This window comes from Montipora foliosa, chromosome 3, assembly GCF_036669935.1.
Source record: "Montipora foliosa isolate CH-2021 chromosome 3, ASM3666993v2, whole genome shotgun sequence".
Classification (NCBI taxonomy): Eukaryota; Metazoa; Cnidaria; class Anthozoa; order Scleractinia; family Acroporidae; genus Montipora; species Montipora foliosa.
In genome coordinates this window covers 62,521,341-62,548,435 of record NC_090871.1, presented here as the reverse complement: position 1 = coordinate 62,548,435, position 27,095 = coordinate 62,521,341, and the positions used below count along the sequence as shown (strand labels likewise).

Below are 27,095 nucleotides of genomic sequence, written 5' to 3'. Positions count from 1 at the left end.
AATGAGGTTATCCTTGTATTTGTTTTTATGCGATTATTTCGTGGTAACATGTAACAAGCTAACATCTTTTATCTTGAGAACAAATTATGTGTTTTGCCAATCTTCTAAACTTTAACATTTATGGAATATAAAAGTTCCGGTCACACCTATTCATTTCCGGTTGTTTTTTTCAAGTGGGCATTGTAAACATCTTCCGTTAATGCCCGTTGCGGTAAATATTTAAATTTTTACCACTTTTGAATAGGAGGCCAACAGAGGTATCACGTTTCGAAAATAGTATTGTTTTCGAGGGGTAGGGGAATTTTTTCTTAATATTTGAACGTACAGGTACATTACCCAGGCAAAAAGTTTTCTTGTTGAAACATTAATTACATCGTAAGACGCTCAACTTCTTTACATGAATACCAAGAAATTATACCATTTATCAAGTTTATTATGGCAATTCGGAAGAAGCCAAAGGTAGATAATTTAGCGTTTTTATTTTTTCGCAATGTTTGCATTTCGTCTCATTTCGTCCATGAATAGTCTTTGTTATTTAAACCAATCAAAATCGTTTATTTGCTCAATTTTTGAGGTCCCGGATAACAACAGGAAACGCTCCGAAACTCTTTGATGTTGATCGAAATGATCTAAATTTGATCCAATTTTTTCACGAAATTGAACCTGCGGGTAGAAGCATGGCCGAAATAGACGAATCTGCGAGGCCTTCTGTGCGCCAAGGTAGGAATTCACCGTTAAATAATTAACAAAACAAGTTCTTGTAATCATGACAAGTGCGCGTGATTTCAGGTGATCTCGAAGCCTCGCTTGTTCAAGCACATGCATCGATTCTTAATTTTGGTCAGTCCTTATTTTTTTAGGAAAAGTTGATGAAAGAGTGTAGACATTGGAAAATTCCACTGAATCTTTCCGGCAGTAAGTCCGCAACTAGATTTGTGAGGCATGTAGTTAGGCTTAAAACGGAGAACGCGCGCGCTTAGCTTTTTCTTTAGCTCTCCTTCAAATTTGTCAGCAAAAACTTTTGGTCTTACGGGTTTCTTGACCTCCCGCTATTTCTTCTAACAATTTGGAGGCATAATATAAAAGCTATTGTTCCTTGTGGTTGTTTTGTTTCCGAAATCGCTAAGCCGCCGCGAAAGCTTCGAAGAGCTACGACTAGTTCAGGTGTTTACCGTTCGATCATAAACTTGTGTCATTTAAATATCTAACACGACCTCATAGAATGGTCGATAAAACGTCTGTGAATCTAACAAGCCGAGGGGTACCAGTTAATAAAAAGTGATGAAAAGGTCATTTAAGACAGAACCTAGCAGTGCAAGATCTCGAATGTCAAGGTTTGGCGGCCATTTTGTACTCTTTCCGCAAAATAAATTTTCTTCGCCCTCTCCAATCTTGTTTGCTCGTCACTTTTGTTTTATTATTCGTGTACATGTTTTCACAGCCCTTTCAGAAGAAACTAAGTAGGTCACATTTTAGCCAGAGATTCGGTGCTTGAAACGACAAAAAGCCAATCTTCTTGAATCGATTCATGATTTCGTTCCTGAGGAAAACGTTATGCGAGCGAGCGATGTAAAGCGTTCCCTGTGCTTATCTTGCGGTTAAACGTTTACATCGGTGAAACTATATTTTTTAAATCGATATTGGTGCATCTGCTCTCCAAGAATTTTGTTAGAATGTGTCAAGTTTTCATACGGTGTGTCGCACTAAAATCATCGACAGCAAGTTGCAAGTTGTAAGAAAAATAAGCTTACTATTAGTTGTTATAAAAGCGTAGTCTAACAATTTAACGCTAACAATTGTTGTTCAGAAAAAAAGTTCAATTAAATTCTCAGTCATCCTAAGAAACAATTTGATGCGCTAACTATTATCGCAGAGAACGCCTAATTAGTTTTAAAGGTAATGGAAAACACTATGAAAAGGTAAACAAATCTTTTCCTCATTCAAATTGGGAACATATTTCATTTTTTGGCCAAGGTAAAGATCTTTAATTAAGTCAGCTACAAATAACAATGCTAAATTTTAATTTTTTAACAATGATTTATTATTTGCAGGTCGATTTGCTATTGTTCGTCCAAGGTCAATTAAATAATGTGAGAAAATTAATGGCCTTTGAAGTTACCAGTTGCAAGTGTTTTTTTCTCTCTATAAAGATCGGGATGTGATGTTTAGAAAACCACGAAAAATTACATTTGAAACTAAAATATTGCGCGCACTTGTGACAGTCAGAAAAAAATTATCAAGTGACAGCCTTTGTGTTAAGTTAAAAGGTTAAAAGCTCTTTTCTAAAACATACTATGAAATTACACACAACATTAGCCATTAAAGCTAAGTGCAAAATGATGTGTACTTTATCATTTTTATATTGTCAAATTAATGTGCTCAGCATAAAGGCAAATTATTGAAATATTACGTTTTATCGACATGTGATTTTAAGTAATGAATGCTTTCATTGAGCGACCGTAATGTGATATTGAGGAACTCTGGTATTGATGATGTGGGTATTGAGTGGGTAGTGTGTGGAAAGTAATCTGTGGTATGGTACCACCTCTGTAGAGTAAACAGTTTTCTATCTTTGATTGATGAAGATGATTTCGTGTAAAGGTAGTGCTCAATTCTGTCTGATCATCAAAATGCTGTTTTGGCTCAGTAGTTCATCTCACTTAAAGTTACTATTGAATCCATAGATTCCACCTGTAATGTACAGTGTGCACTGAAACAAGTTGGTTACAATTTTATGTACACATATCATTTATGTGTAAAAAATTGCTTTTATAATATATATTGTAACTAGTGTTCTGCTTTTAGTTATCCTCCGATGGTTAGTTATGGCTGAATCATGTGGAATTTTACATTTTCTGTTAGGCCAGGATTTCTCAGACCTTACTTGCCAAAATAAGTTGAAATTCCACAATCAATGAACCAATTGTTTTGGTTTGTTTCGTGACACTTTGAATTGAAATAGCAGTCATTTAAAAAGTTTCTGTCTCTCTTAAGGAGGGCTTTCAATAGAAGCCGGCTACTGCTGGAGCTCCGGAGGTTGTGGGTCATCAAGTCACTGGGTACTTGGTCTAAAAAGTTCTGCTAGCATAACAAACCTCTTGAAATGTTTACAATCTTAACCACTCCATAGTGCAAAATGTTCAAAATTTGCCTACACTTGTCTTCTTGAGTATAATTCATACGTGTTCTTCATTTTCCCTGTGTTTAGCAATTGCTTATGTTCGCGATCAAGACACTTCCTGCCATTTTTAGCAGTATCATAGTAAAGTTAGTCTCTCTTTCATGTCGGCTGTTTAATAAAGCATACCAGACTAAATTATTTGCATTCTTTCCAAAGAAGTCACATTCTGAAACAGGAATTTGAAGACGTTTTTACTTTCATTCCATATTGTTTCTAATGAATACTGTGGTATTTTTGCTTACTGAAGAATATTTTAATAACTCTTTCATTGCCTTCGAATGAAGTGAAAGTCTTGTAAAAATTAAAAACACTGTTTCTTTTGTTCATAAATATTTTGTCATTTAATAAATTGCCATTTAGTCGTTATCTTTGACTTTTCACACGTATTTAAAAGTGTACAAAACTGACTCAGATCTCACAGTCATACAACATTTCTTAGATGTTTTAAAAGGAAATAATTATACATCTATTAAGAGAATTGCCATTCGAGATCTTTTAGAAAAGGCAGATAAGAAGCTTTTGAAGACCTGTACATTTGGTTGACCATGACTGCCTGCTCAGTAATATTATTCCAAAGAAGAAAGAAACAAAGTATCATCTTAGGAACAGAACTGCGTACCACCCACAAATAAATTCTGATAAATTTAAGACAATATACCAGGATCTTTCTCCTTTTCTGAGAATCTGGACAGGTGTAAATAGTTTTTCAAGCCATTTTTACAAGTTGTGGTATGTACAGATACAAAATGGGCTTCATGTGTGATTATTATTAATTCAATCAGCAATATTGTTTTCTTGAGCATGCTTGGTCCTGTTTTGTCATACTCATTACACATGATGTCATTTGAGCAGCTTTTTACTGGTGGGGTCACCCGAAGAGTGAGGAGATTGTTATGGTTTTGAGATCAGCCTTGTACACGTAGCTTGTTCTTTACGAAGGGAGCCTTCACTTTACTTGATAAATCTGTGTTGGGTTTGTTTTCAGTATGTCAAGATTTCATGGTGCGGGAAGATGGAGCCCTTGCACAACGACTTCAAGAAGAAGAATGTAATAAATAAGATTTGATTGTCTTGTAATGATACAACTACGTGTAACATTAGTTTTCAGTATTACAGGGGTACAGGTGTATTTTGTTGCTTGGAGGATAGCATAGTTTATAATTTTTGTATTCATATTGTAAAATAATGCAAAAATGTAAATGCTTTGTTGATAGTGGAAGTGCACTTAGCTATCAAGCCAGTTCACAGGCACCCCACTTTTATTAATTTGAAAGAAACATGATTAAGAACCCGAGTTGAGAACTGGATTTGAACCCGGGACCACATCACTTCCCTATTGAAGAGTAATGACTCTTTTTACTTAGCACAATTAGGTTGTCATCAAGAAATTTTATAGATAATAGTAGGGGTGTCAAATGGTAAAATCTGAGACTCGCCGAGATGGTGAGATCCATGTTTGTGAATCCGAGACCGAGACCAAAACATTTATTCGCACGGAAATAAATGCAATATAAACAAGACTTTGAGACTCTTTGCAAAGACTGTCGAGATTTCAAGATAGGATGAAAAGTTTGCGAGTGCCAATATTTTGGAGGTATCATTTGCCACCCTTATTAGTTGATGTATGTTTTAATTATACTGTAAATCAGCTTTTTTTGCTGGTACCAGTCACTGTCGGGCTTGAGTTCGGAAGGGTCACCTCAGAGGCCATTTAATTAGGAGGAAACTTTCTCCCCTTGTCACATCTGTTATTGTGCTCCTGTTTCCCCGTGTAGCATAGACCAAAGTTCTTGAAATGTTGGTATTGCTGAAACATTTCACCCTTTCAATGTTAGTGTGAAAATTAGCATGAAATGTTGTTGTCTTTATTCTTAGTGTTTCTTGTGTCGCTGTCATTGTTGTGTGCAGCTCTAATAAGTGGCTTGTTGCTGGTCTGATTTGAACATTTCATTTGATTTGTTCTGATTTCAGTTGATTTGTAGTCTCCCAATTAGTAGAGCACTCATGCTCAGCTAAATAACTGTGAGACTTAAATAAATTATTGATTATTATTATTATTGTTAGAAAGTTCCTATTAACATGCACCTACAAGGGACATAACACTAAAAATCATGTCCCTTGTGGGTGCTTCCCTTGGAATTCCAATGTCACATCAGCAGTCTGTCAAGTATGGCAGTGAAAAAGTAAATAGCAAAAAATAAAATGCTGTAGGCTTAACTGTCTTTGTTGCTACTCAAGTCTTGTCTCTTCTTTTCAGTCGGAAATCATTATCTCAGAAATCGCAGTGAAAGAAAAACTGTCCGTGAAGATGTGAAGGCAGCAAAAATTACTTACTTGGAAGAAGTAAGAAATGCACAAATCTTGCCTGTCGCTGAAGTGCACAACATGTAAGTTAATACATGTATGCTTTCTTTGATGTACATTTTTTACTAGTAGGATATGTACACATATATAGATAATAGCTGGGAGTCAGAGAAATACCTGTTGTCAGCTTTATCTTCTTGGCTGCAGTCTTCACATCTTAATGTCTCAAATAAACTTAGTTGAGGTTTTGATTTTTTGCAGATCTCAATAATTTATCTCTTGCTGTCTGCAATAATATAAATACTTCACTTGCAATCAGCTGTATTAAACTTGCGAGGCTCACAGACCAGCAGTTCCTCTTCCTGCAAAAATGGCCGCCAACAAATTATTATTTTGTCTTTGTGTTAATTAGCTTAAGTAGCCTCGTTTTGCAGCCCAAATTCTTTCAATTTTACATGGGTCAATGAGGCTACATGAAGTTAGCCTAATTAACACAAAGACAAAAGAATTATATTTTGTTGGTGGCCATTTTGGCATTCAATCAGTAAAATACTCCAATAGTAATTTATTAATTTTATGTGTATGCCTGTCATGTTTATTGCAATGTGTAATCTTCAATGTAAAACACCATTGTTGGGCTTTTCACATCTTTTCTTAAAGATGTCTTAATGGCCTTGATTACCTGCACGAGCTAATCGTAAAAAATGTAGTGTACACTTAAGTGAAGGCACAGACAAGTGGTCCTTTGCCCCGTCAATATGTTAGTGAAGTTAAAAATTTTTATTAATTAAAGACATGTACCTACATGTATGTTTTAATGTTGGGAGTGGGCTGTTTGCGTACGTGTACATATATGTGCTGTAGGTCATTTTGTTCCTTAGGTTAAATTACAACCAAACTAGGTCATTTTGTTTCAACCTTCATGGGTCAACTTGTTTCAACCTAGATCAAGTTGTCTTGTCAGTTTGGGGCAGTTACGAAACACAGGTCAAAGGTCATTGTTTTACCAATACCAATTCGGAAACAACCCTAACCATTCACAAGTGCAAACATTAGACCTAAACATGTTTCTTTAGGCCTAATTAGGCTTAAGGTTAGCTTTAATGCATGTTTAAGATGCTATCTATTGGTAAAACAATGACCTGAGACCTGTGTTTTATACCTGCCCCAAATGGACAGTCTAGGTTGAAACAAAATGACCTAGTTTGGTTGCAAATTAACCTAAGAAACAAAATGACCTGAACATATATATTAACAAGGTCGTGAATTACTCTTTTTAATCTGAGTGCAGCTGTAGTAGCCAACACCTTGAACTTATGACATGGGTGTGGGACCTGCAAAAATCCCAATTCTGAAAAGAAACTTTGAAAACCTTTGATCTCTCTTCTCATCCCAGGTTTTGCTTTCTGTTTTCAGAGTTCTTTACAATTTTTTTTAAATTTGGCTATGTTGACGAAAATACCTTTACCCAAATTAAAAAAAAAAAGAAAATCACTTTAAAAGTACAGTATATAATCTTCAAAGCTTGTAACTTAAAAACCAGGCATCAAGTATCCCTACAGCTTTCAATGGTTCTCAGTTTAATGTACTTGGTATAAAAAAGGTTATATTGATTTAGTATTTTAGACCTTGGACTTCCATACATGTACATACATGTATGTACTCTAGGTAAAAGGTCATGTGGCTGACACAAGGCAGCATTCTTTAGGCCAAAAATAACAAACTTCTTTAAACTTCATGGTGGCCATGGTTTTTATCTGAGGTGAGATAAAAAACCTTTGTTTCTGTTTGCCTCAGGTCAACTTAATCTGGCTTTTGCAATAATAATGGTTTTGTTTCCCATATGCAAGGTACTGCAGCTACGGTAGTAAAAGTGAATCTTTTCTTACATTTTTTTCTAGAGCTTTTCATGATTTCTTCTTGTAATTATTAATTGTGAATGCATGCACATCCAGAAACAACAAAATTCCATTCCTGTTTATTTCTTTTTGTTTTCTTCTGATGTCTGTGTAGTTGAGCAAAGAAAAGCATTTTGCATAAAATTCTTATGATTATTACACAAAAAGTAATATAATAGTGTTTAAATTAATTAAAGAAGTTATGATAAGCAGTTAAATTTAAGGTTAGGTGTAAAGAATTATTTCTTTGAGTGAGGTGTGACCTTAAAACAAGAACTGAGTAGATAATTATCATTCTTTAATAGACTAGATACATGTATTGAGCTGTGCAGAGCAGCTGTACTGATTTGGGGGACAAGCTGTGGTTATGTTTCATAGACAAGTGAAAGCTGTGGAATTATGTTTGATCTAAAGTTGAATTGTCTGAATAAACCTGTAAAATTATTTCTTAAGGTGTTAGATGACTTACTGTTGGGAATTTGCAATTTCTTCTGATCAGCTTTCTTAGATTAAACTGATCTTTCTTTATTTCATCACCTTGGGTCCACATTTTTGATAAGCTTGGCCCAGAAGTTTAAAATTCAATGAGCACATATAATCGTTTCAATGTTGAAACTTAATAATCAAGTTGAAGATTAAAGTACCTTAACCCTGAATTTCCATTTTCTCTGTCTACTTTCCCCTGGTTTTTCTTTCATTTTTATTTTGTTGATCTTTGCCTAATGCATGCCTTCATCCACATTATTTCTAAAATTTTGTTTTACCTACAGTATCAGTTTCTGATTGATGTCATTCTTGCAACTTTTTTCCTTTTTTGATGAAATTTTCTATTTTTTAAAGGCTGTTGGGCTTCCTTGCCATTTTTCCACCAAACGTTTCTGGATTGCTACTGAAATGCTTTCTTGTGACAAATGCTGCAAAGATCTTTTGCATTAATTTTGTGACTGCTTTCTTTAAATGCTCTTATATTTAAGCCTGTGGCAAATAACATTGTATGCTTCAAAATGATACGCTCTTTATAAAATCTTTTACATTCATGACTGCCTTCGTTCACTGGTCACAAATCTAAGCATGTGGCAACTGATACGTACGTGATATGGCACAAGGATTTTTAATATATTGGATTCTCTATTAGCCACTTGACAACAAAAGATATTAGACATGGCAGACTGAAAAATGATCGTTACCATAAATACTCCTGAATAATAATTGTGAATATAGCTACATTTTTTATTTGTGAAATTTGAGCGCTCACACCTTAGTTCTGTAAGGAGTTTGAATATGTATCGTCAAAGCTCATGGTCACAATAATTTTTTACTGAAATCTCTTGGATATTTTTAATTGCATTTAGATGAAAAAATTGAATTGGATCATTTCCTTTAAAAATTAGTTAGTGCTGTGCCTGTCTGGATATTGAGTTTTCAGAAATTTGCATAATTGAGTGGCATGGTCTAATTCTCAAAGAAGGTCTTTGTTACTTGCATTTTACATGAGATTTGTGACGGAAAATTTAAATTTTGCTGCTTGGAAGCATTTGCGACTCGGATAATGATATGACAGGCAGGAGAAAATTTGTAATACATTATTGATTTTTGGTAAATTTCATGCCTAATGTCCTCATCTAGCATTATCAATGGCACGTAGCTATTTCGGAAAAGATACAATATAACAGAATTCCAACAAAGCAAAACCGAAGTAATACACATACCACAATTGTTTCGTTAGTCAGATATGTGCACGCACATGTTGTGACATGTTCCAAACCAAAAATGAAATCTCTGGTGTGTTTTTGCAGACCAAACCCGAGATGGTGAGAATAATCCCTTCATTGTAGTTTTGTTCCTTCTTAAACCTTTTGTTGCTGTGTGTTGTTAATCAGGGGTATTTTAAGGTCATGTTTGTTGTGGGTAAAGGTGAACAAAAGGGAGCGTTGCTTGGCTAAGTAGTCATATTCAAAGACTGTGCTTTTGTTGTGTCAGGGAACAAACAGAACAATGGCTTGCAAGTGATCTTCAGCATAAGCTACGACAGGAGGTAAACTATTCTTAACGTAATGGATGGTATTAATATTATTGCTACATAAGTAAGATGTTGTTGATGTGATGTACGTGTACATATATCTGGGCATTTTCTTTTTTTTTTTTTTACACCGGGTTGTCTAAAATAGCTGGCTGCTGGCAGCAGATCTACTGAAATGCTGGTTAGCAGACTAAAATATTAGATTTTTGTTATTAAATATTTTCACCTCTTGCTTTTCAAACATCACTTCAAAACCTTAGTAACCTAATGTTTATACAGAGCAAAGTTATGAAGCTGGAGTTGAAAGTTGCCTAACTAAGTAATGGCAAGATGTGGGCACAATTTGTTAATTTGCAGGGTAAATGGCTCTTGATTAATAAACCTTCCCTGATTGTGATGTTTGATGCTGCAAAATGAGCGAAAATTAACAATCACTTAATATGGTCCATGGTGGAAGGAAAATCATTATTTTACTATGTCAGGAGCTAGCAAATGGCTCTTGTTGTTTATTAAAAGACCATAAGAAAGACGATTATCACTGCATCAGATTGGGAACCTTCTGAATTTCTCTTACACTATGTATATATAAATTTATTCTTGTAGTTATAAGTCAGTGAAGCATTAAAAATGAATTTTGGATTCTTGCTCAGAAGTTCAAGCTCGCAATATTTAGCAAATTATACATGTACATGAAATCTTAACGCTGTAATAATCATGCTTTTGATTTCTTGGTTTTGTTTTATTTGTACTGTATGATTCAACATCAAATTAGGAAAAGTAAAAGGCTTTTTTAACAGAACCAAGAAATGTAGTTTGTTACAAGGACCCTTCTTGTTTTACCGGTAAACCCAATACTGTACAATGTGTTGGATATGATATGATTACCGGTACGTGTTGGGGCATGCATTGACAGTGTTACGTGTATCAAGTACACTGTAAGATTTGATGAATTTCCACTTTTCCTTTAGCTTATATTAATTTGTACTCTAAAAATTAACTGAGTGTGTTCAAAGCTTGGTACATTTACATCCTTGGGGAAAACAAACTGTTACAGACTATAAAGTAGAATTTAGCACAATAAATTGTGGAAGTGCGAAGTATTGTATCTTTCAAATCAAAAGGGGTGCCCAGTAGGCAAAACAAGCCTACTGCAGGCTCTAAAGTTTTAGTTCCAATCAATTTAGTTTCATTTGTCAATGCTGTTAACCACATTTGCCATGGCAGTTAGCAGACCACGAAGAAGAGAAATTGACGAAGGGGATCAAAATCAGCCAATCACGTGGCCAAATATGACCCGTTGACCTGTTCTACAACAATTTACGGCATCTTCACTGATTGGAATTTGAACTCCAGTCTGCATGTTTATGAAAGGCGCAAGTAAAAGGGAAATGACTAATCTGTACACCCATAATAAAAATATGGCGTGAGAATTTGAGAGGTGTACCAATTTGCACAATCTGCCAACGTTGTAACAAGCATGATTTGCCTGTTTTTTAAAATTCATTTCTCTCTCACATCTTAAATTCGAAAACATAGTGTTTCAAGTTTGAGAATACTGTTAAGATTACAGAAAGGTAATGTTGCTAGAGTGAAATGATCTTTGTTTGACAGATTATGCAAATCAGTAAACCTGTTAAATTCTCATGCCGGCTTGGCACCGGAAGCCAGCAATATTCCAATCAAAATTCGAGTTTTGAACTGAGGTTTGATTTGAATTAAATTGCATTATTCGTCCAAGGAACAGATTATTGAAATGATTACTGAAATCTAATTTGCAATAATGAACTCATTCATCTGCTCATCAGAGGAACGCTTGAACTGTTTTGACTGTAAAAGCTGCAGTAGGGTTGTCATAAGGAAAGAAACTTAAATGGGCACTTTCGGATAAGTTTCAGTGTTTTTTAGTTTAACTGGGTAAAATGCTTAAAATGTTTAATACTAAGCCGAGGTGGGAAAAATTAACTAGCTTGTTATTAATGCCGAAGACTGTGACTTGTCCCCAAAAACTCTTGATATTGCCATTTTGGAGTTTCATTTTTGTGGCATTGAAAGAAAAGGAAGTAGGAAATGGAAGGCTCACTAGACCATTAAATTGCTTGGCATGAACTGAAATTTTTTTTCTAATGGTGTATTTTTAGAAGATTGAGGCTTTTGTGGTTTTTATGGACTGTCTTGGTTGTCTGTCTCTGCAGGAAGTTGAAGTTGAAAGAAGAAGAAAAGATGCCGAGACAAGAGATGAGGTACACATGCTAGAACATAATGTGAAACTTTAGCAAACAGGTTCAACAACAGTAATTTTTAAAGAGCACCCCAATGATTCAAGTATTTACAGGAGCATCAGTATAGCTTATGTTATAAATTCGCAATCTCTGTCCAAGTGAATGTGGTTGATTGATAATCCAGGATCATTCTTCATCACTTGATGATATTTACTTAACCCTTTGAGCAGTGAAAAGGGATGATGATGATAATAATAATAATAATAATAATATTATTATTATTATTGTTATTATTAATAGTCAATAATTGATACAATACAATACAATACAATACATACTTAATTGACCGCTCCCCATAGGGGCTTTTCAGGGCCAATGAAACACCACGAAACGACGGAACAGAACAACAACAACTGTTAAGAATCCCAACTGGCCGGAGGCAAACCAGTTGGCTATTTACAAGTGCAGCTGGGAAGTTGAACCAGGGATTACCAGGATCAAATTCAACGAGTGGTAAGAGCGGGTCTTGAACGCGGGATCTCCAGATCTCAAGGCAAGCGCCCAAACCACTGGGCCACACTGCCTCCACACATTCACTCCTCCAGGGCTCCCCCAGTTTACAAGTAAAATCGTCTGGTGTTAGTCTCACTCCCAGCAGTCAATGGGTTAAACTATGATGTAGTCAAGTAAAACTGCTTTTTACACTGTCAGAAATGTTGCCAACACTCAGAGTCTTTTAATAATTATTATTAAATTAAATTAGATCTATGTTTTCTGATAGACGCTGTCTTGCAACCCCTTGGTCGTAAAAACAGGCCTTCTGGTATTATGCAATAGTGCGATTTCGCACAATTCACAAAATTCATAAAATAAAACATAAATCAACAAGTTTCTTAGGAGCTCCTGCATAAATACAGTATGCCATGTTTACGATGATTTACCTTGGAAAACGGCTAAAATGTTTTTGCTACCTTCAATTTCATACATATTCGAAGTTCAAGGTGTTATTTTGCATGTGGGAGGCCTGGTATGAGTCTGATTCTTAAAGAGTTGCCAATTGGTGTAACACAAATCTGTTCAGAAATATAATACTGCACACAAAAACAAAGTGTAAGAATACAAAAATACTAATAATTATTGATGCATTTGTTAGCTGTGTCCTTTCAACTTTTAACGTGGTGCACCAATAGTGCAGAAGACCTCATTTTGTTTACTTGTCCCAACTAATGTTGATCAAGATTCATAATTACTGTTCCCTTACGTTCAAAATGTCGTAAGGGCGGTAAAAACGTGTTTTTTCTTATCGTGAAACCTTGAAATACAAGCTAAAAATTGCTCAGAAAAAAAATTGCATAATTTACAATATTTATCGCATAATTGACCTTTCTAATCGCATAATCTGCCCTGCAAATTTGGCACAATTAGCATTTTTTCATCGCACCCTATCAGAAGGCCTGTAAAAATTAGTTTCAATTGGACAGTGAGGTACCCACAACCCATTCACAAAGAATCGCAGAGATGTAACAATAGTATTGTTTAATAGACGTGTAATGTACCCAAAGAAGGATTAAGGTAGTTGCATTGGAATGGCAAAAGGACAACTGAAAATCAAACTTCAGAGTTCATTTTTCAAATTATGACTTACACGTACAAGTAACAATCGGTCAAATTTAATCTCACAGGTAGGGAAGGGCACACTCATGGAGTGTGCTCTTTTACAAGTGTGACACTGGCACCTGGTGTGAGATGGAACTCAACGAAAGTAATCTAAACCAAGCTGTAACTCTTCCCTACCTGAGAGTAAGACTTGTAGATTTTACTCTGGCTAACACCAGACGATTTTACTCTCCAATTGGGTGCACTTTAGGGGTGAATGAGAAAATTCAAGACTTATTGGTATAAATAAATGTTCACAATGACAAAAATACAATTTTTTTTTTGTTTTTGTGTTGAATTGAAACTTTGTTTAGTATAATTTGAATTGTTATAGATCTATTATTAAAGTTAATTGTTGCTTATATTCAATTGGGAGCTTAAGCACGCGATGTTTTGAGGCACAGACGGATACCGGAAGTGATCATTTTGCCGGCCAGGACAGACAACTGTGGTCTCTCAGATTTTTAAACTAATCGTCTTGAATTGTGAAAAGATACTTAGCAGTGTAAATGTAGTAGTGCCAAGACAAGTTAAAAAGGAAAACAGCTAACATCCCGTTGCCGTCTGTGGCTCTGCAATGTCATTGTGTGCTTACATGTAAGCTCCGTAATGTGACTGACAGTCAGTCAAGCAGAATGACAGGAACTTGAGTCAAACATAAAATATTTCTGCAATATCAGATAACAAACTGGGATTTTACAGTATAATTTTTTTTAAGACAAACTTTTGTTTTTGTTAGATCTAAATGCCAGCTGAAGTCAGGTTTTCTCTAACACTTAATGTTTTCTCAATGTATTTACCCACAAAAGGTTAATTAAGCATCATCTCTGCAGCATTATTGCACTAGTATTGCTTTGTTATGACTGTTGTGGGTGTAATAATTGTTTGGGATGCTTGAAATTTCATGTTGCGTGGCCTCAGACAAAAGAATGAAATTTAAAGAATTTCAAACATTTGCTCTTAACTTTAAGAGCCGGCGGAAGTGGCTGTTTGACAAAAATAGATCTGAGACATAATTTTTTTGCTGTTGAAGGAAATCGCAAAGCATCTGCAAGAAAAGGAATCGTTAAAATTGGAGCGTGCAAGGCAACGTCGTACAGAACGACAACAAAAGGAAGAAGAAGAGGGCAAAATGCTGAGTGAAGCTCTTTCAAAGCTGAAAGAAAATGGAAAAAATTGTGTGAAACATTGTGAAGTGGCTGAAATTCAGACAGGTTAGCCAAACTCTTTTAATCAAGAATCAAGCCAAACAACTTTGTAATAATACTTCCAAATGTTGTTATCTGGGTAATAAATAATAGTACTTAGTTATAGGTGTTTGCTGGTGTCATTTTTACCCTGTCTAGTTTAGGAAAGGATGTTATTCTGAGCTGGAACAAAATAATTCCTGATCAGTGTCTACTGTGAAATTACAGTACCGTGCAGTCTCTTTCAAGTCTCGATTCTCGCGAGGATCGAGGAACAGCAGTCGAGGATCAAGCAGTTCCTGTTGTTATTTAATCGAGGAGTAATGCTTTTGTGAAAGTTGAATTGATTATGAATAATTGACAAGGTTTCTCATCTGTGATTTTGCGAGAATCAAGTGTCGAGGATCAAGTTTGATTTTGAGTGAATCTAGTTTCAATTCTTGAATCGATCCTCGATTCTCGTGAGGATCGAGTTGAGACTGTCAACTTACTTTTGCATGGTTCTGTACTGTAAGTTCAATTTGGGATACAGGTGGGGGCAAGGCATTGGCATGCACAGCAAGGCTCAGAGTACAGTAGTTTCCATGGCGGTCTCTTCCCCCCCTTCCCCCAACACCTGCAATCTTGGACAAAACACTTAAGGAAAATTCTAGCTTAAGGATGTTCGCGCCAAAATCTTCCTACGGTGAGATTTTCTTCATTTCTCGCCTAGAGTTAGGTCATGAAGTACTTACTCCAAAAATGAAAAAAAAAAATGGGGGTCACCGACTTTGTTTTGGAGAAAATGGCAGTGGAAAAATGCCTTAATTTCGAGAAATGGGTCATAATAGCGAGATGTAGCCTCATCTGCTCATCCATCGAAAATCATAAAAATAAACTGTTGGAGTGAAAGTTTCCGTGCATAGGTTTTTAGGAGTGAGATTTTTAGATAATTGTATGCCGCTAGGGATGTGGTAAACAGTAGAGTTCATGCTTGACGAGCGTTTTCGTAAGCTCTATCCGTTGCAACCACTACCGGAATTCGATGGCACGAGGAAAGAAAATGTTAAAAAAAGATAACTTCTTACGGTGAGAATTTTTTCATTTCATCACATTTTGTAGATACTAGATAGTAAGTAAAGTAAGTGATTAATGATTAAAAAAATAGGGGTCACCGATGATCTGAACGAGTAAAATCGATGTGATTTTGCAAAGGCTTGGAAAATTTAGTTTGTCACGCTTTTGTGTGACCTGTTGGTGAAGGACTGGAACCCAAGAGACGATCGATCGTTGAATAGATGAAAGGTTTTTACCGAAAAAAAAACCTTTCTCGAGCATAGCAACGAAGTTTTAAGCAGGGGTCATTTTCATTTGGTTGGTGTTTTGTATATCTCTCCATTGCCGTCATGCTCATCCTCTGGCGTGTGTTTTTTTGCGAAATTTAATCGGTGATTGTTTCCACGCAGGTCCGCACTATTTAAGCGGACGAGGACGAAAATACTGCTCAATTTTCACGAAAGTAAAGGAAAAGAACTTTAAAAACATGCATTCACTTTGAACTTAAGTTCGTAGGGTAATAAAACATTAAAAAGAAACAGCCCCATTAAATTTACACAACGGTTCGTCCTCGAGTTTTCCAAACTTTCAGCCACTAGTACTAGTCTACTCGATTGGCTACCTTTTCCAGAGTTTTTCCATCCTCCCGCTCGCTTCACTTGAAGTTTCATGATGATTCGGAAATAAATGTGCCATTCTTTTGCTGGCCTGGAATTTTTTCCCCGGCATTTTTGTCGCCATGTTATTTTAACTGATGCTTGAAAAATATGTACGAAAGTCAAGTAGACTCTGCTAGTGTACGACTGATAAAACCTCGCAAATATCAGTCGTGCAGTAGTCTACTTGACTTTCATAAATATTTTAAATCAATTTTGACTGATCACGATCTTCTCTGATCCAACGCTGTCCAAGACTTATCGTCCACGGTTTTTGCAAAGGTTTTAAAACCTCAACTTCACTAATGCTCGAAGAAATGCGTGACATATTACAGTCGCGTTACCTGCGCAGTAACGTTGCGCACAAACAATTAGCGCGAACGTCCTTAAGCATCATTTGACATGCACTCACAAAGTATATTGGTCCTTACCCCCCCCCCTCCCCTCCCCTCCCCTCCCCTCCCCTCCCCCCTTCCATCCCAATGTTGATAATAATGATGCAAAATACTGTGCAAGCCTTTGGCCTTTTTTTAAACCAACATTGGAATGGGGGGAGGGGGAAAGTAGAAAGAATTTAATCTTAATCAGAGACAAATCAGAGCGCCACATTGTGGCAACGAGTTTTGTCCAAGATGGTAGGTCTTATTTTGCCACTGCTTACTTTGCACCTTAAAAAACTTTTTAAAATCATCCTTTAATTCTTTTAGGTAGTTTTACTGTAGCAGTGCAGAGATTTTAATGTTAACATTGTACTGCATTGCATTAAATTTGTCACAGCACCAGTTCCTGTGGGTTCTAGAGATCGCCCAGTGCATACAGATGATACGAAACCTCATCAGAAACTATCAGCAAAAGGTAGTAACAGTAGCAGAGGATCTGATAATGGCAACAGCATGGGAGAAGGAACTGTCGTTCAGCTGCCGCGACCGGCTGAGGGAGGACGCCTTGAGTGTGACAGGATTATTATGGCTGATGGAACCGCTATTGACTTGTTTGATGAAAATGACGATTCAGGTGTCAGGGAAAAGGCACACCGAAGATCAAGAGAACGACAGGATGAGGTGGGGAATTCTGAACAGTGACTGGTTCAACAAAAAAGTATAAATATAGTGGCTAGTATTGTTTATTAAAGTAATTTCCATGTCAATGTAGTCAATGATTATAATAAATTAATTGCAGTTAAAATTCCTTCATTAGGAGTTTGCAAGAAAGTTGCAGGAAGAAGAAAATAAGGTGAGGTGATCTGCTCAGCTGGCAATCACTCTTTCAACATGTAATCTGGAAAACGAATGTTGTGATTTTAAAAGAATTTTGGGTTGAAATTATTTCAACCCACCATAAATAAATACATGTAAGTTAGAACTAAGAAACAACCATTCTCTTAAACTAGTAACAAGCTGTAATAGATCCTCAATCTAATTGGCATTTTGTGATAACGGTCGCTCTCTATTAAATTAATGCATCCCTGCATCTAATGGACTCAGACTTCTTCCTCTTTAAGGACGGTGCCTACTAATTAAAGATATTTTTGCCCTGCTGTGTGATTATGCAGGAAAGGTAGATCTGAACAAGTGTCATTGAAATCCAAAAAGGAAAACTGGGGGTAACGACGCATTTTTCAAAGATAATTCATGAATAATATTTGTAAAAAGCTTTAAAATACAAAGCAATGTATGGCATTCTTTCTCAACTTGAAGCTTAATTATCTCTCAAAAATGCATGGTTACCCCCAATTTTCTTTTTGGATACCAAGAGTACTTACTAAGATCTACTTTTTCCGGATAGTTTTAAACCGCGCAAGAATATCCTTGTACTAGTAAGCATCACCGATAGGAAACCCGAGTATCTCAAGATGCGCAGAACGTATGTGCAATAACAATAGTAGGCACCGTCCTTAACTCTGTAACAGAATTCAACACAAAAGCTATGTTTAATAGAACTTTTGGCCTGCACACCATCCTCAGTGGCATTGGAGTTTTGTTTGTATATCTTTTAGTGACTTTCGCCTTTGTCATTACGCATAATTATAAGCATAGTTTACATAATAAGGGGCGGAAAGCTGTTGGAAATGTATCTAAGAATTAAAAAGTACCTACCAAATCATTCATAATCATTAGACAGAAATAGTTATTAAAAATTACACACTTAAGTTTAACCCATTGACTCCCAGGGGTTCCCCATTTACAAGTAAAATTGTCTGGCGTTAGACAGAGTAAAATACTGAGTACGGCTGGTTCAGGCCTGCTTGGGAGTCAAACGGTTAAACTGACCTTGAATAACTTTCACACAGTCAGTCATACATGTACAACCATTTTTTTTCCAGTAATTTACAATGCCCTAATTAATGGAGACAGTTTTTCAGTGAGTGATTAACCCATTGACTCCCAGGGGTTCCCCATTGACGAGTTAAATCGTCTGGCGTTAGACAGAGTAAAATCGTCTGGCGTTAGACAGAGTAAAATACTAAGTCTGGCCGGTTTCAGCTGGTTTGGATGTCGATGGGTTAATGTTCATGGTAACATGACAGTTGATTGGGTTTGCGGCCAATATTGATAATGATGCCATTCGCAGAGACACTGACCTCATTTATTATTTGTTTGTCTTTAATAGCTGCTAGAGCAAGACCGTCAAGCAGCTAATGACAGAAGAGTAGCTTTGGAATATCAGGACAGGGTATGGTAAAATATTATTTTGTTATAAAAGATGTGCAGTCAGGGTTTTCGACAGTTTTGTAGACTATAGGACATAATTCTGAAAGCACCGGATGTGAGATTTTTTGACATTGCAAGGCACCTTGTGAGCGCCAAAGATGTGAGCTACATAGGGGGGTATGGGAGCATGCCTCTCCCCCTCCCCCCAGGAAATTTTTAAAATAAAACACTCAGAAACGCTGTTTCCAGTGTTTTTAACTAAAAAATCAGTTTACCAGGCAAGGCCGGAGTTCACTCAAATATTCTCTTTAAAAAGTAAGTTATAATTTTAGGTTTTACTTTGTTGTGTAGGGTGTAAGCTTTTCCGCCTTTATTAGGGGCAGATTGGTGCAGTGGTGAGAGCACTTACATGTATCTCCAACCAACATGGCCCAGGTTCAATAGGCCATTTTACAGTTGTTTGCTCAGCGACGTAGCCTATGAATGGCTGTGAAGCTGCTGGTGACCTTGTATTGATACAGACCTCACTGCTTTTTATCATGTAAATTGTGTTGAACAGTTGTAATTCTAATTAGTCTACATTAACATTACAAAAGCACGAAGGTTTGTATCGGAACAGGGTCACCGGCAGCCTCGCTTCCATCCCTTGGCCAGGTAACTTAGCTACGGCTGTAAAAGGGTCTATTCCCAGACTCAGCGTCTCATGTGCCCAGGTTGAGTTTGTTGGTTCTCCACACTGCTCTGAGAGGTTTTTGTCCGGTTACTCCTGCTTTCCCCTGCTCAAAAGCCAGCCTACAATTTGATATGAGTTCATTTGATTTCATTTGATTTTTGTACAGTGTTCGCAATTCGTGCTCCAGTGCTAAATATGCTTGACACGTACTGGTATTAAAGAATTCAGTAATGTTGAATGGATTTATTTGACTTGTTCACAAACGTTTTGGAAAGTTAAGGAAAACCTCCACTCTAGGAACAAAATTAATTTAGTTGAAATTTTTAAAAAAACTCTCTCTGGCTAAAGTGATTGAAGACTACAAGCTTTCGACTGCCCTGCAGTCTTTGACGGGTAAAATGAATGATAAGAAAGCGTTGAGAAAATTTGAATAAAAGTGTGAAGTGTGAAATAACAAAAATGTAAATGGTTATGAATGTTTGTTGAAAAGAATGTTGTATTGCCCAGGTAACGGGCAAGAATTGTTGTCACTCTGGTATGCCACCCTTCTAATGTTTTCCTGGTGCTAAAAGTGCCTTTGTCAATAACTGACGCGTTTTCAAAATCAATGGCGTGGTTGTTGGACCAGGCGTGATTAGCAATAAAATTCTAGAACCTTTGGCTGCAGTTTTGGTGTTTCTCAAATGTTCTCTTTTTTCGGGTATTAAAAGCTCTGCCAGTCTCCCCAATAAGTTGTGGGAAATATTGGCCTACAAGTATGTAATGTTATGCTGATGAAAGTAGACCAGCTAGCTCTACAATGTAGGTTGAATCCCTCCAAAGAACCCACCCTGTTTGCAGGATAAGGGTGTCATCTCTGATGTTGTAGTGTAGCTTACTTCTCTGTGTTGTGAAGTGCGTTTACTGTAAAGGCTCGTGTATAAGCCGCATCCCCAACTTTCAAGCATAATTTTGGAAAAAGTAATAACTCCAAAAAAGCACTCTTGTGAAAAAAGTTGGTTGTTTGTTTGCAGATGTTAACAATAAACTTGACAAAACCTTATGTTGTGTATTTGTAGCGACATTAATAACTTACCGGTAATCAACTTGGAAAATACCTTTTAAAAGCTTCTTTAATTTTTAATCAATTTCCCTATTTCCTGTGACTGAGAACAGTTGTCTTCATTGCTAAAACCCACAATTGAAACGAAATGATCAAATTTGCATGAAAAAAGTGCAGGAGAATGATTCACAATATTCAAAGACAAAGTGTCATATATAAAATAATGCAACTGTAGTCAACTTGCAAATTTTAAAGAATCCTTGCAGTGAGTGCTTTTTATGTAAAGCTGAACCTTCAGTTTGCATGCCCATGTAAAGTTTGTGCATAACTTTATTTACAGGAATTTGCAAAGGAACTTCAAAGAAGAGAGTATGTCAGGTTACAGAAACTCAAGAGAGAAAGGCAGCTGAGAAGAGCACAGACTGTTCCACCTGAAAGTACTCAGTCTGGTAACACAGGAGAAATCCAGGTAAATAATCAAACTCTTTTCTTATTCAGTGGGTTGTTGATCATCTTGTAAGTCAACCTAAAGTGTAGTAAATTCGCTTACTCAACTGCAATTTCACAGTCAAACAAAGCAGCTCACGACTGGACACCCATTCACACAAAAAGCCTATAAATGTGATTTTTGAAGTATGTTAGAATCTCTGCAAACGTTTTCAGGCGTTCGTCCTTTTTTAGCTAGTTTTACAAAATAGGTGAGGCATCAAGGCATATATTAAGCTTATTATTAAACAAAGGAAAATATTAAGCTTACCTGAAAGCTAACTGTTGTAAATACCGGTAAGTGTTTTGTCTCGCTCTATTTCTCTCAGCTTTACGTTGATTTTCATCAAAATTTTCTCTTCTTCTCCTTCCTCGGCTTTTCTCAAGGATTTCTTCACTTAAGTTTTTCAAATTTCGTCGCCTCTTCTCTCATGCTCTTTCCTGCTCTTTATCCCACTGCTCGTCACTGGAATGATTTCCCACCAGAAAAACGCGGGGAAGGGAAAACTGAGAAGAAAAACCTGTTGTAACAAAATAGAGAACCAACAAACACAACCCACATGTGATGCCCAGTCTGGGAATCAAGCCCCGGGCCACATTGGTGGGAGGAGGTGAGTGCTCTCACCACTGCTCCATCCCTGCTTCTCTGACTCTAACCCAACCAAGTTGGGGCATTGTGATGATATTCCATACAATACCTTATGTTATATGTCTATAACTGCAACATGAGTAAGTTTGAAAATCTTTGGTGGTTTATTAACAGTAGGCAGCCACTCTAAGCTAACCAGTGCAAGTACTGTATTTTTCATTCAACTTCAGCCTTGGGTTTGTTATTTTGCAGGCCCTTCAGAGACTCCCATCCTATGAGGAATCAGTTGTCCATAGAAGCCAAATTCCTGACCTTCTACAAGACGAGCTCTCTTTCCGAAAAGACCAAGATGATCAAGGAGATAATGTCAGTAATCACAAACAAGGGATGAGAGTTGAAGGTGGATCGTTTGGAAGAGACAAGGCTGGCTTAAACAGAAATTCAAGGGCAAGTTCCCAAAGTTCCCACTCTCATTCGCCAGGAAGTACATCTCTTGACAGGGAATCCTCTCTGCATCAACACTCGGATTCTCCTAACCACTCACCTCTTTCAACATTGGAATGGTCGCTGGAAAGCACAGGAGAATACATCAGGCATCATTCACACAGGTCGTCATCCAGCTCAACGCATTCTGCCTCTCAAGTTCCATCGGTCCAATCTCCAATAACTTCACCAGATACCAGAGAGGCAGTCTGGGAAAGGCTGTACGAGGAAGGAGATGATATTCCACACAACACAAGACCGCAGAGAATTTTGGAGCGACGTAGCACTGTGGCCAGTTCTGCGCCTTCAAACTTTGTCACGACAGAGTTAATCGGTAATGGTAGCACAGCTAATGGAAATGAGTGCAACATTGCTGAATTGATAGATCCTACATTTAATCGTCAAAAATCACAGAATGCTAGTGAATCGAGCCCTCCAGGCACTTTGACAGGAAGTGAATCAAAAGCAAAGGCAATGCCACTCATACAACCACACCGCAGACGAAGCACGGATAAGAAAAAGAAGGACAAAGAAAAGGAGTGTAAACAACAGTGAGGAGCATAAAATATTTTTCTCAGTTTTGAGGAAAGCCAAAAAAAATGTCAGATATTTCTCAAAAGGAAAATCAAAAGAATAGTTACTGTAGTCAATTGCCGTTTTTCTAAGAAATTGCCAGTATTACTTAGGAAATAGTATAAATTTTTAGCACTAAAAGTGATGTACAGCTGTACTATAACGGCATGAACAAGCAAAAGGAAATTTGCACCCAAAACTTTTCGTTTCATTCCTGTTTTCTGTTGTCTGTCTTCCCATTATCTCTATGTTTAAAGGTCAGTCTATTGTTTAATGTAACTTACTGTGTGTCATTATAAAGAAAAAATATTATTTTTGAGGATCTTAACAGTGAATCATTTGGAATTGAGAAATGTAATTGGCAGCTTATATTGTATAATCTAGTTCCAAGACCTTCCCTTGATGTCCAATACAATCCAATAATGGAAGCATTTTTTTTTGGTGGGGGGGGGGGGGGAATCTTTCCATCCCAATAGCAACACAACCAGATTTTACTCTTTTTGATGTCATTTGGAAAAAAGTCTTTGGAGTGAAAGTAAACCTGTTGAAAATTCGAGATTTTTATGACGTTACTAAAGCTTTTAGTGACAATGAAGAAACAATTTAAAATGTGCTAAGCTTGAAAATTAATTTGTACAACAAAAAACAAGTTGTCACCATTTATAAAAGGTCAATATCATGCATACTTTCTTACTTAAGGTCTGTTATGTTTTGTGGGACAGCTTGGTGAATACTGTACTTTTTGCCTTGTTTTTCATTCGAGTTTCGAGTTTCCTCTCAAATTGTGATTTAATGTGTGTCTTTCCTTTTTAATGTTTGTATCTATTTTTTATTGTTGTCAAATTCAAATCACAGAGCTGGATTTTGCCCTAAAAGGTGCATGACTTTGAGACGTTTTTCTTGTCTTTTATGGAAAGATACATTTGTATGCACCACTGATTTCTTGAAATTTTTATAGGAGAATAATAATTATAATTATTGTCTACAGACCTCACTACTAAATATTTTCACTGAAATCATGAACAATATATCAAGATTATTTTAAGATATAAAGGACAGAAATGAAACCCAAAACTAATATACAACTTGGGGACGTTAATAATAAAGCAAGAGTGTAAATTTGAACGAAGCCAGACAAAATGGAACTGCAAATATTGCACTTGGATTCACTCATGCATTATTGTGCATCAATACTTTACATCACATTTAAGTTATTTTTAAAAGAAATGTTATATCTCACATCTCAAGCTTTGATTATAGTGTGTACAAGATGACACAGTACCTGGTATCAAGCTAAACAGTTTTATGGCTGTTTCAAGAGTAATATTTTTCAAAAGGCACTTCAGAATTTTGTTTACTTGTAACATTTGTAGAATGTAATATAAAATTGATGCATGTAATTGTAGTAACTGTTGAAAGATGAAAATAATAGATTTAGGGAATTTAGCATGGTCATGTCACTTAGGTTTAAGGAACAATTTTTGAATTGTTTATTTAATTAAAAGCATGGAAGCTTCAATGATTGTAGGATAGTAAAAGGCTCTTGGATTACTTTTATAAAATTTATTATTGTGGATAATTTGGAGTAAACTCAATTCTTATTTGCCGTATTCCACTAAGTGTCCAACTGTATTGCCAACCTTCATCATTGGACAACTGCAGTTGATCACAGGTGACCCAAGCTCATTGTGAGAAAAAATTAATAATGAAATACAAGGATTTGGGTGATTGCACTCATTGACATGATGTATACGTTACCATGGAAACAACCTGGTTAAAGAAAAAAATACGTCCATTTTTACATGGCTCCTTTGTTGCCATGGTAACCTAGTACCTCACATCAATGACTGCACCTTGTTAAGCAATTATTGGTGTTTCATTTGGTACCATGAGATTGCTGTTACATGAAGCAGTGTTACAGAGTTTATTCTTATAAGACATTCCCTCCAAATTATTGCTGCAACTAGTTTGAGCCATCTTACCCTGACTTGAGCATTCTTTTTTCTTCCTTGACTGTTATTCATAACCAAAAACAAAAAAGTCCTTGCATGGAAGTCTTGATATTTGCACCCATGTTTCATTGTTTTACTAACACTGAGCTCAGGTAGTCTGTGATTGGACCATTCACAGATTAGTTAATTGGAGAATAGTTCTGCTTGTTCTTTTTTGTTCTCAAAAATGAGTGACTGCGACAAAACTGGTTGACCTAGATGTTGTTAAAATGGTTTGTCAACTAGTGCCAGTTTGTACGACCAACGGCAGGAAGGAATGAAGGGTTCAATTCTGAAAGTGTCAATGTCTCTGAAGGTTCAACTACATCCAAACATGGAAGGTCATTCTACCATAAATGACTTGAAACCAAAAATCCTTAATTAACCCATTGACTCCTAAACTGTCTCACATTGATGAGTAAAACTGTCTAGTGTTAGAGTAAAATAATGATTTAAATTTCACAGCATTCTGGTCCCCTGAGGCCACGATTCTTTCGGTCAGCACCAAGAATGACAACCTCTGGCTGAGACTTCGCTTACTTCAGAACCTCTGGCTGGTTCTGAAATAAGCGCAGTCTCAGCCAGAGGTTATTCTTGGTGCTTTAGATTCTAGGGCAAGAACGAAATTTTCACATAGAACAAGTGACCGTGCACAATACAACAGCATCATTTTGGCGGGAAAAACGTGACACTGTCATCATTAATTTTAGTATGAGGTTTTAGAAAAATGTGGTCGTGTCAAAACAAGTCAACAACAGGGTAGCAGTTTTGGCATTTTTCGATCAACAAAAAGGCTCAGCTACCAGCAATAAGAATAACTGAGCAACTTATGCTGCCAACAAAGAGTAAGATTAATCGACCGGATTAGACATTTTCTTACTATTTTCAATAAAAGCGGGCAGTCAAATTTCACAATCGGTCTCGTCATCGTTCTAGAATCTAAAGCACTCTAATGGGTTGAAGGGGACAGTGTTTTGAGTGCATGTAGAGATTGTTCAATTAAAGTCATTTTGGAATTAGATTCAGCCACCTTTTCAAAACAGTAATGACAAGATTCATAATGACTGTTTTATTCACTGATGCACTTACAATAAATTATCGAACTGCCACTATGTCAAGTGTGACAACAGACAACATGATGGCTATTCAAACTACAGAGTGAAACCATTTTTTTTCAAATATAAACAAAAATTTCACAATGGATTCCATTTCCATGAAACAACATGATTAAGGATGGTGCCTACTGTTGTTATTGTGCATGTGTTCTGCGCATCTCGAGATACTCGGGTTTCCTATGGGTGGCGCTTACTAAATTATACAGAGATATATTTGCGTGGTTTAAAACTATTTGGAGAAAGCTGAACTTGGCAAGTCCTCTTGGTATCCAAAAAGAAAACTGGGGGTAACCATGCATTTTTCAGAGATAATTGAGCTTCAATTTGGAAACGAACGCCATCCAATGCTTTGTATTTTTAAGCTCTTTACACAAATCTTTGAAAAAATGCATGATTACGCCCAATTCTTTTTTCGGATTTCAACAAGTCTTGCTAACATCTGATTTTCCCCGCATGTTCATTAACTGCACAAAAATACCTTTGAATTAGTAGGCACTGTCCTTAACTTCCCTAAATCTAATTATTCCTTGTCAAAGAAAGGAAGTTTCACACGTACATGACCAAATTACAGTTAAAACAAGTGCAAAATCAAAATTCTATAATATTAAGGTAGCCTCCAAAAGAGAGGGCACGTCACCTACATTGATTTATCAGAATGCAATGAGCTTGCTGGTCAGTGGAGTTATGTAGATAGGGACCCAAGGGAAAAGAATGCAAGTCATACAAAGGAAATACTACATGTACGTCAAATGCAGGGAAAGCGAGCTGGGTGTGAAGGGTTCAAGAGATGGGTACTTTGATCTGAGTCCCTGACTCGCCCTAACCTCCCTGAAAAGTTTTTCACTGCATAACTAAATCGTGCAACTGGGAGAAAGGTCCCGACTAAGGGGCAAGTTCAAGACTTGGAATAATTATTATTTATATACAAGATCATTCAAAAGAAACAATTGACTGCACTCTTGACAACCTGCTTCTCTCTCACATCCAAAAATACATCTGATTCACTGCTTACGGAATTACGAAATCAAGATCAAGTGTTCCTTTAAATCTCACTACAACCTACCTATTTACATGTTACAGTTAGCACAAAGATGGTTTGAAATATAAAGGGGGGGGGGGCGTTATCGTAAGTGTCAATGAGTACTTGAAGAGTTAATTTAAAAGAAGGGACGAGGACACGTTGTGATGCTTATTTGATCTGCCTAGTTATCACACATACAAACTCTGCATGTGAATAATCTACAATGACCCCCCAATTTTTCAAAATGTGTTGCCAGAGAAATTTTTTTTCAAAGGTCTGAGAGAGTGCTACATGAGTTGGAGGATATGACATAGC

At 36.6% G+C, this 27,095-nt stretch overlaps 2 protein-coding genes across 4 annotated transcripts in view; one reads left to right on the top strand and one right to left on the bottom strand.

The window, feature by feature from the left end:
* The first annotated feature begins 382 nt into the window (after positions 1-382).
* Positions 383-24,232, top strand: LOC137997906 (trichohyalin-like). 3 transcript variants are annotated; one of them, XM_068844228.1, is made up of 12 exons: positions 383-459; positions 575-720; positions 4,167-4,229; positions 5,439-5,568; positions 9,364-9,418; positions 11,596-11,643; positions 14,312-14,492; positions 16,934-17,217; positions 17,354-17,389; positions 18,767-18,829; positions 20,863-20,991; positions 21,850-24,232. In XM_068844228.1, the coding sequence occupies exons 1-12, from the start codon at positions 398-400 to the stop codon at positions 22,633-22,635; spliced, it is 1,983 nt and encodes a 660-aa protein (XP_068700329.1). In that variant the 5' UTR covers positions 383-397; the 3' UTR covers positions 22,636-24,232. The 3 variants fall into 3 exon arrangements, with proteins under 3 accessions (XP_068700329.1, XP_068700330.1, XP_068700331.1); XM_068844229.1 differs by lacking the exons at positions 383-459; positions 575-720 and adding an exon at positions 785-915; XM_068844230.1 differs by lacking the exons at positions 383-459; positions 575-720; positions 4,167-4,229; positions 5,439-5,568 and adding an exon at positions 9,093-9,194.
* Positions 23,103-27,095, bottom strand: part of LOC137997916 (retinal rod rhodopsin-sensitive cGMP 3',5'-cyclic phosphodiesterase subunit delta-like) — a 13,151-nt gene continuing 9,158 nt past the window's right edge. Inside the window, exon 6 of the mRNA XM_068844243.1 lies at positions 23,103-27,095. This exon is cut by the window's right edge and continues 347 nt beyond it. The gene's annotated coding sequence lies outside the window, so the exon portion shown is untranslated.

Bases quoted from the DNA above. Each gene is read 5' to 3' on its own strand.
- LOC137997906 (XM_068844228.1), top strand. From the start codon at position 398: ATGAATACCAAGAAATTATACCATTTATCAAGTTTATTATGGCAATTC. The intron at 721-4,166 runs GTAGGAATTCAC...GTTTGTTTTCAG, and splicing joins GAGGCCTTCTGTGCGCCAAG to TATGTCAAGATTTCATGGTG. The intron at 14,493-16,933 runs GTTAGCCAAACT...AATTTGTCACAG, and splicing joins AGTGGCTGAAATTCAGACAG to CACCAGTTCCTGTGGGTTCT.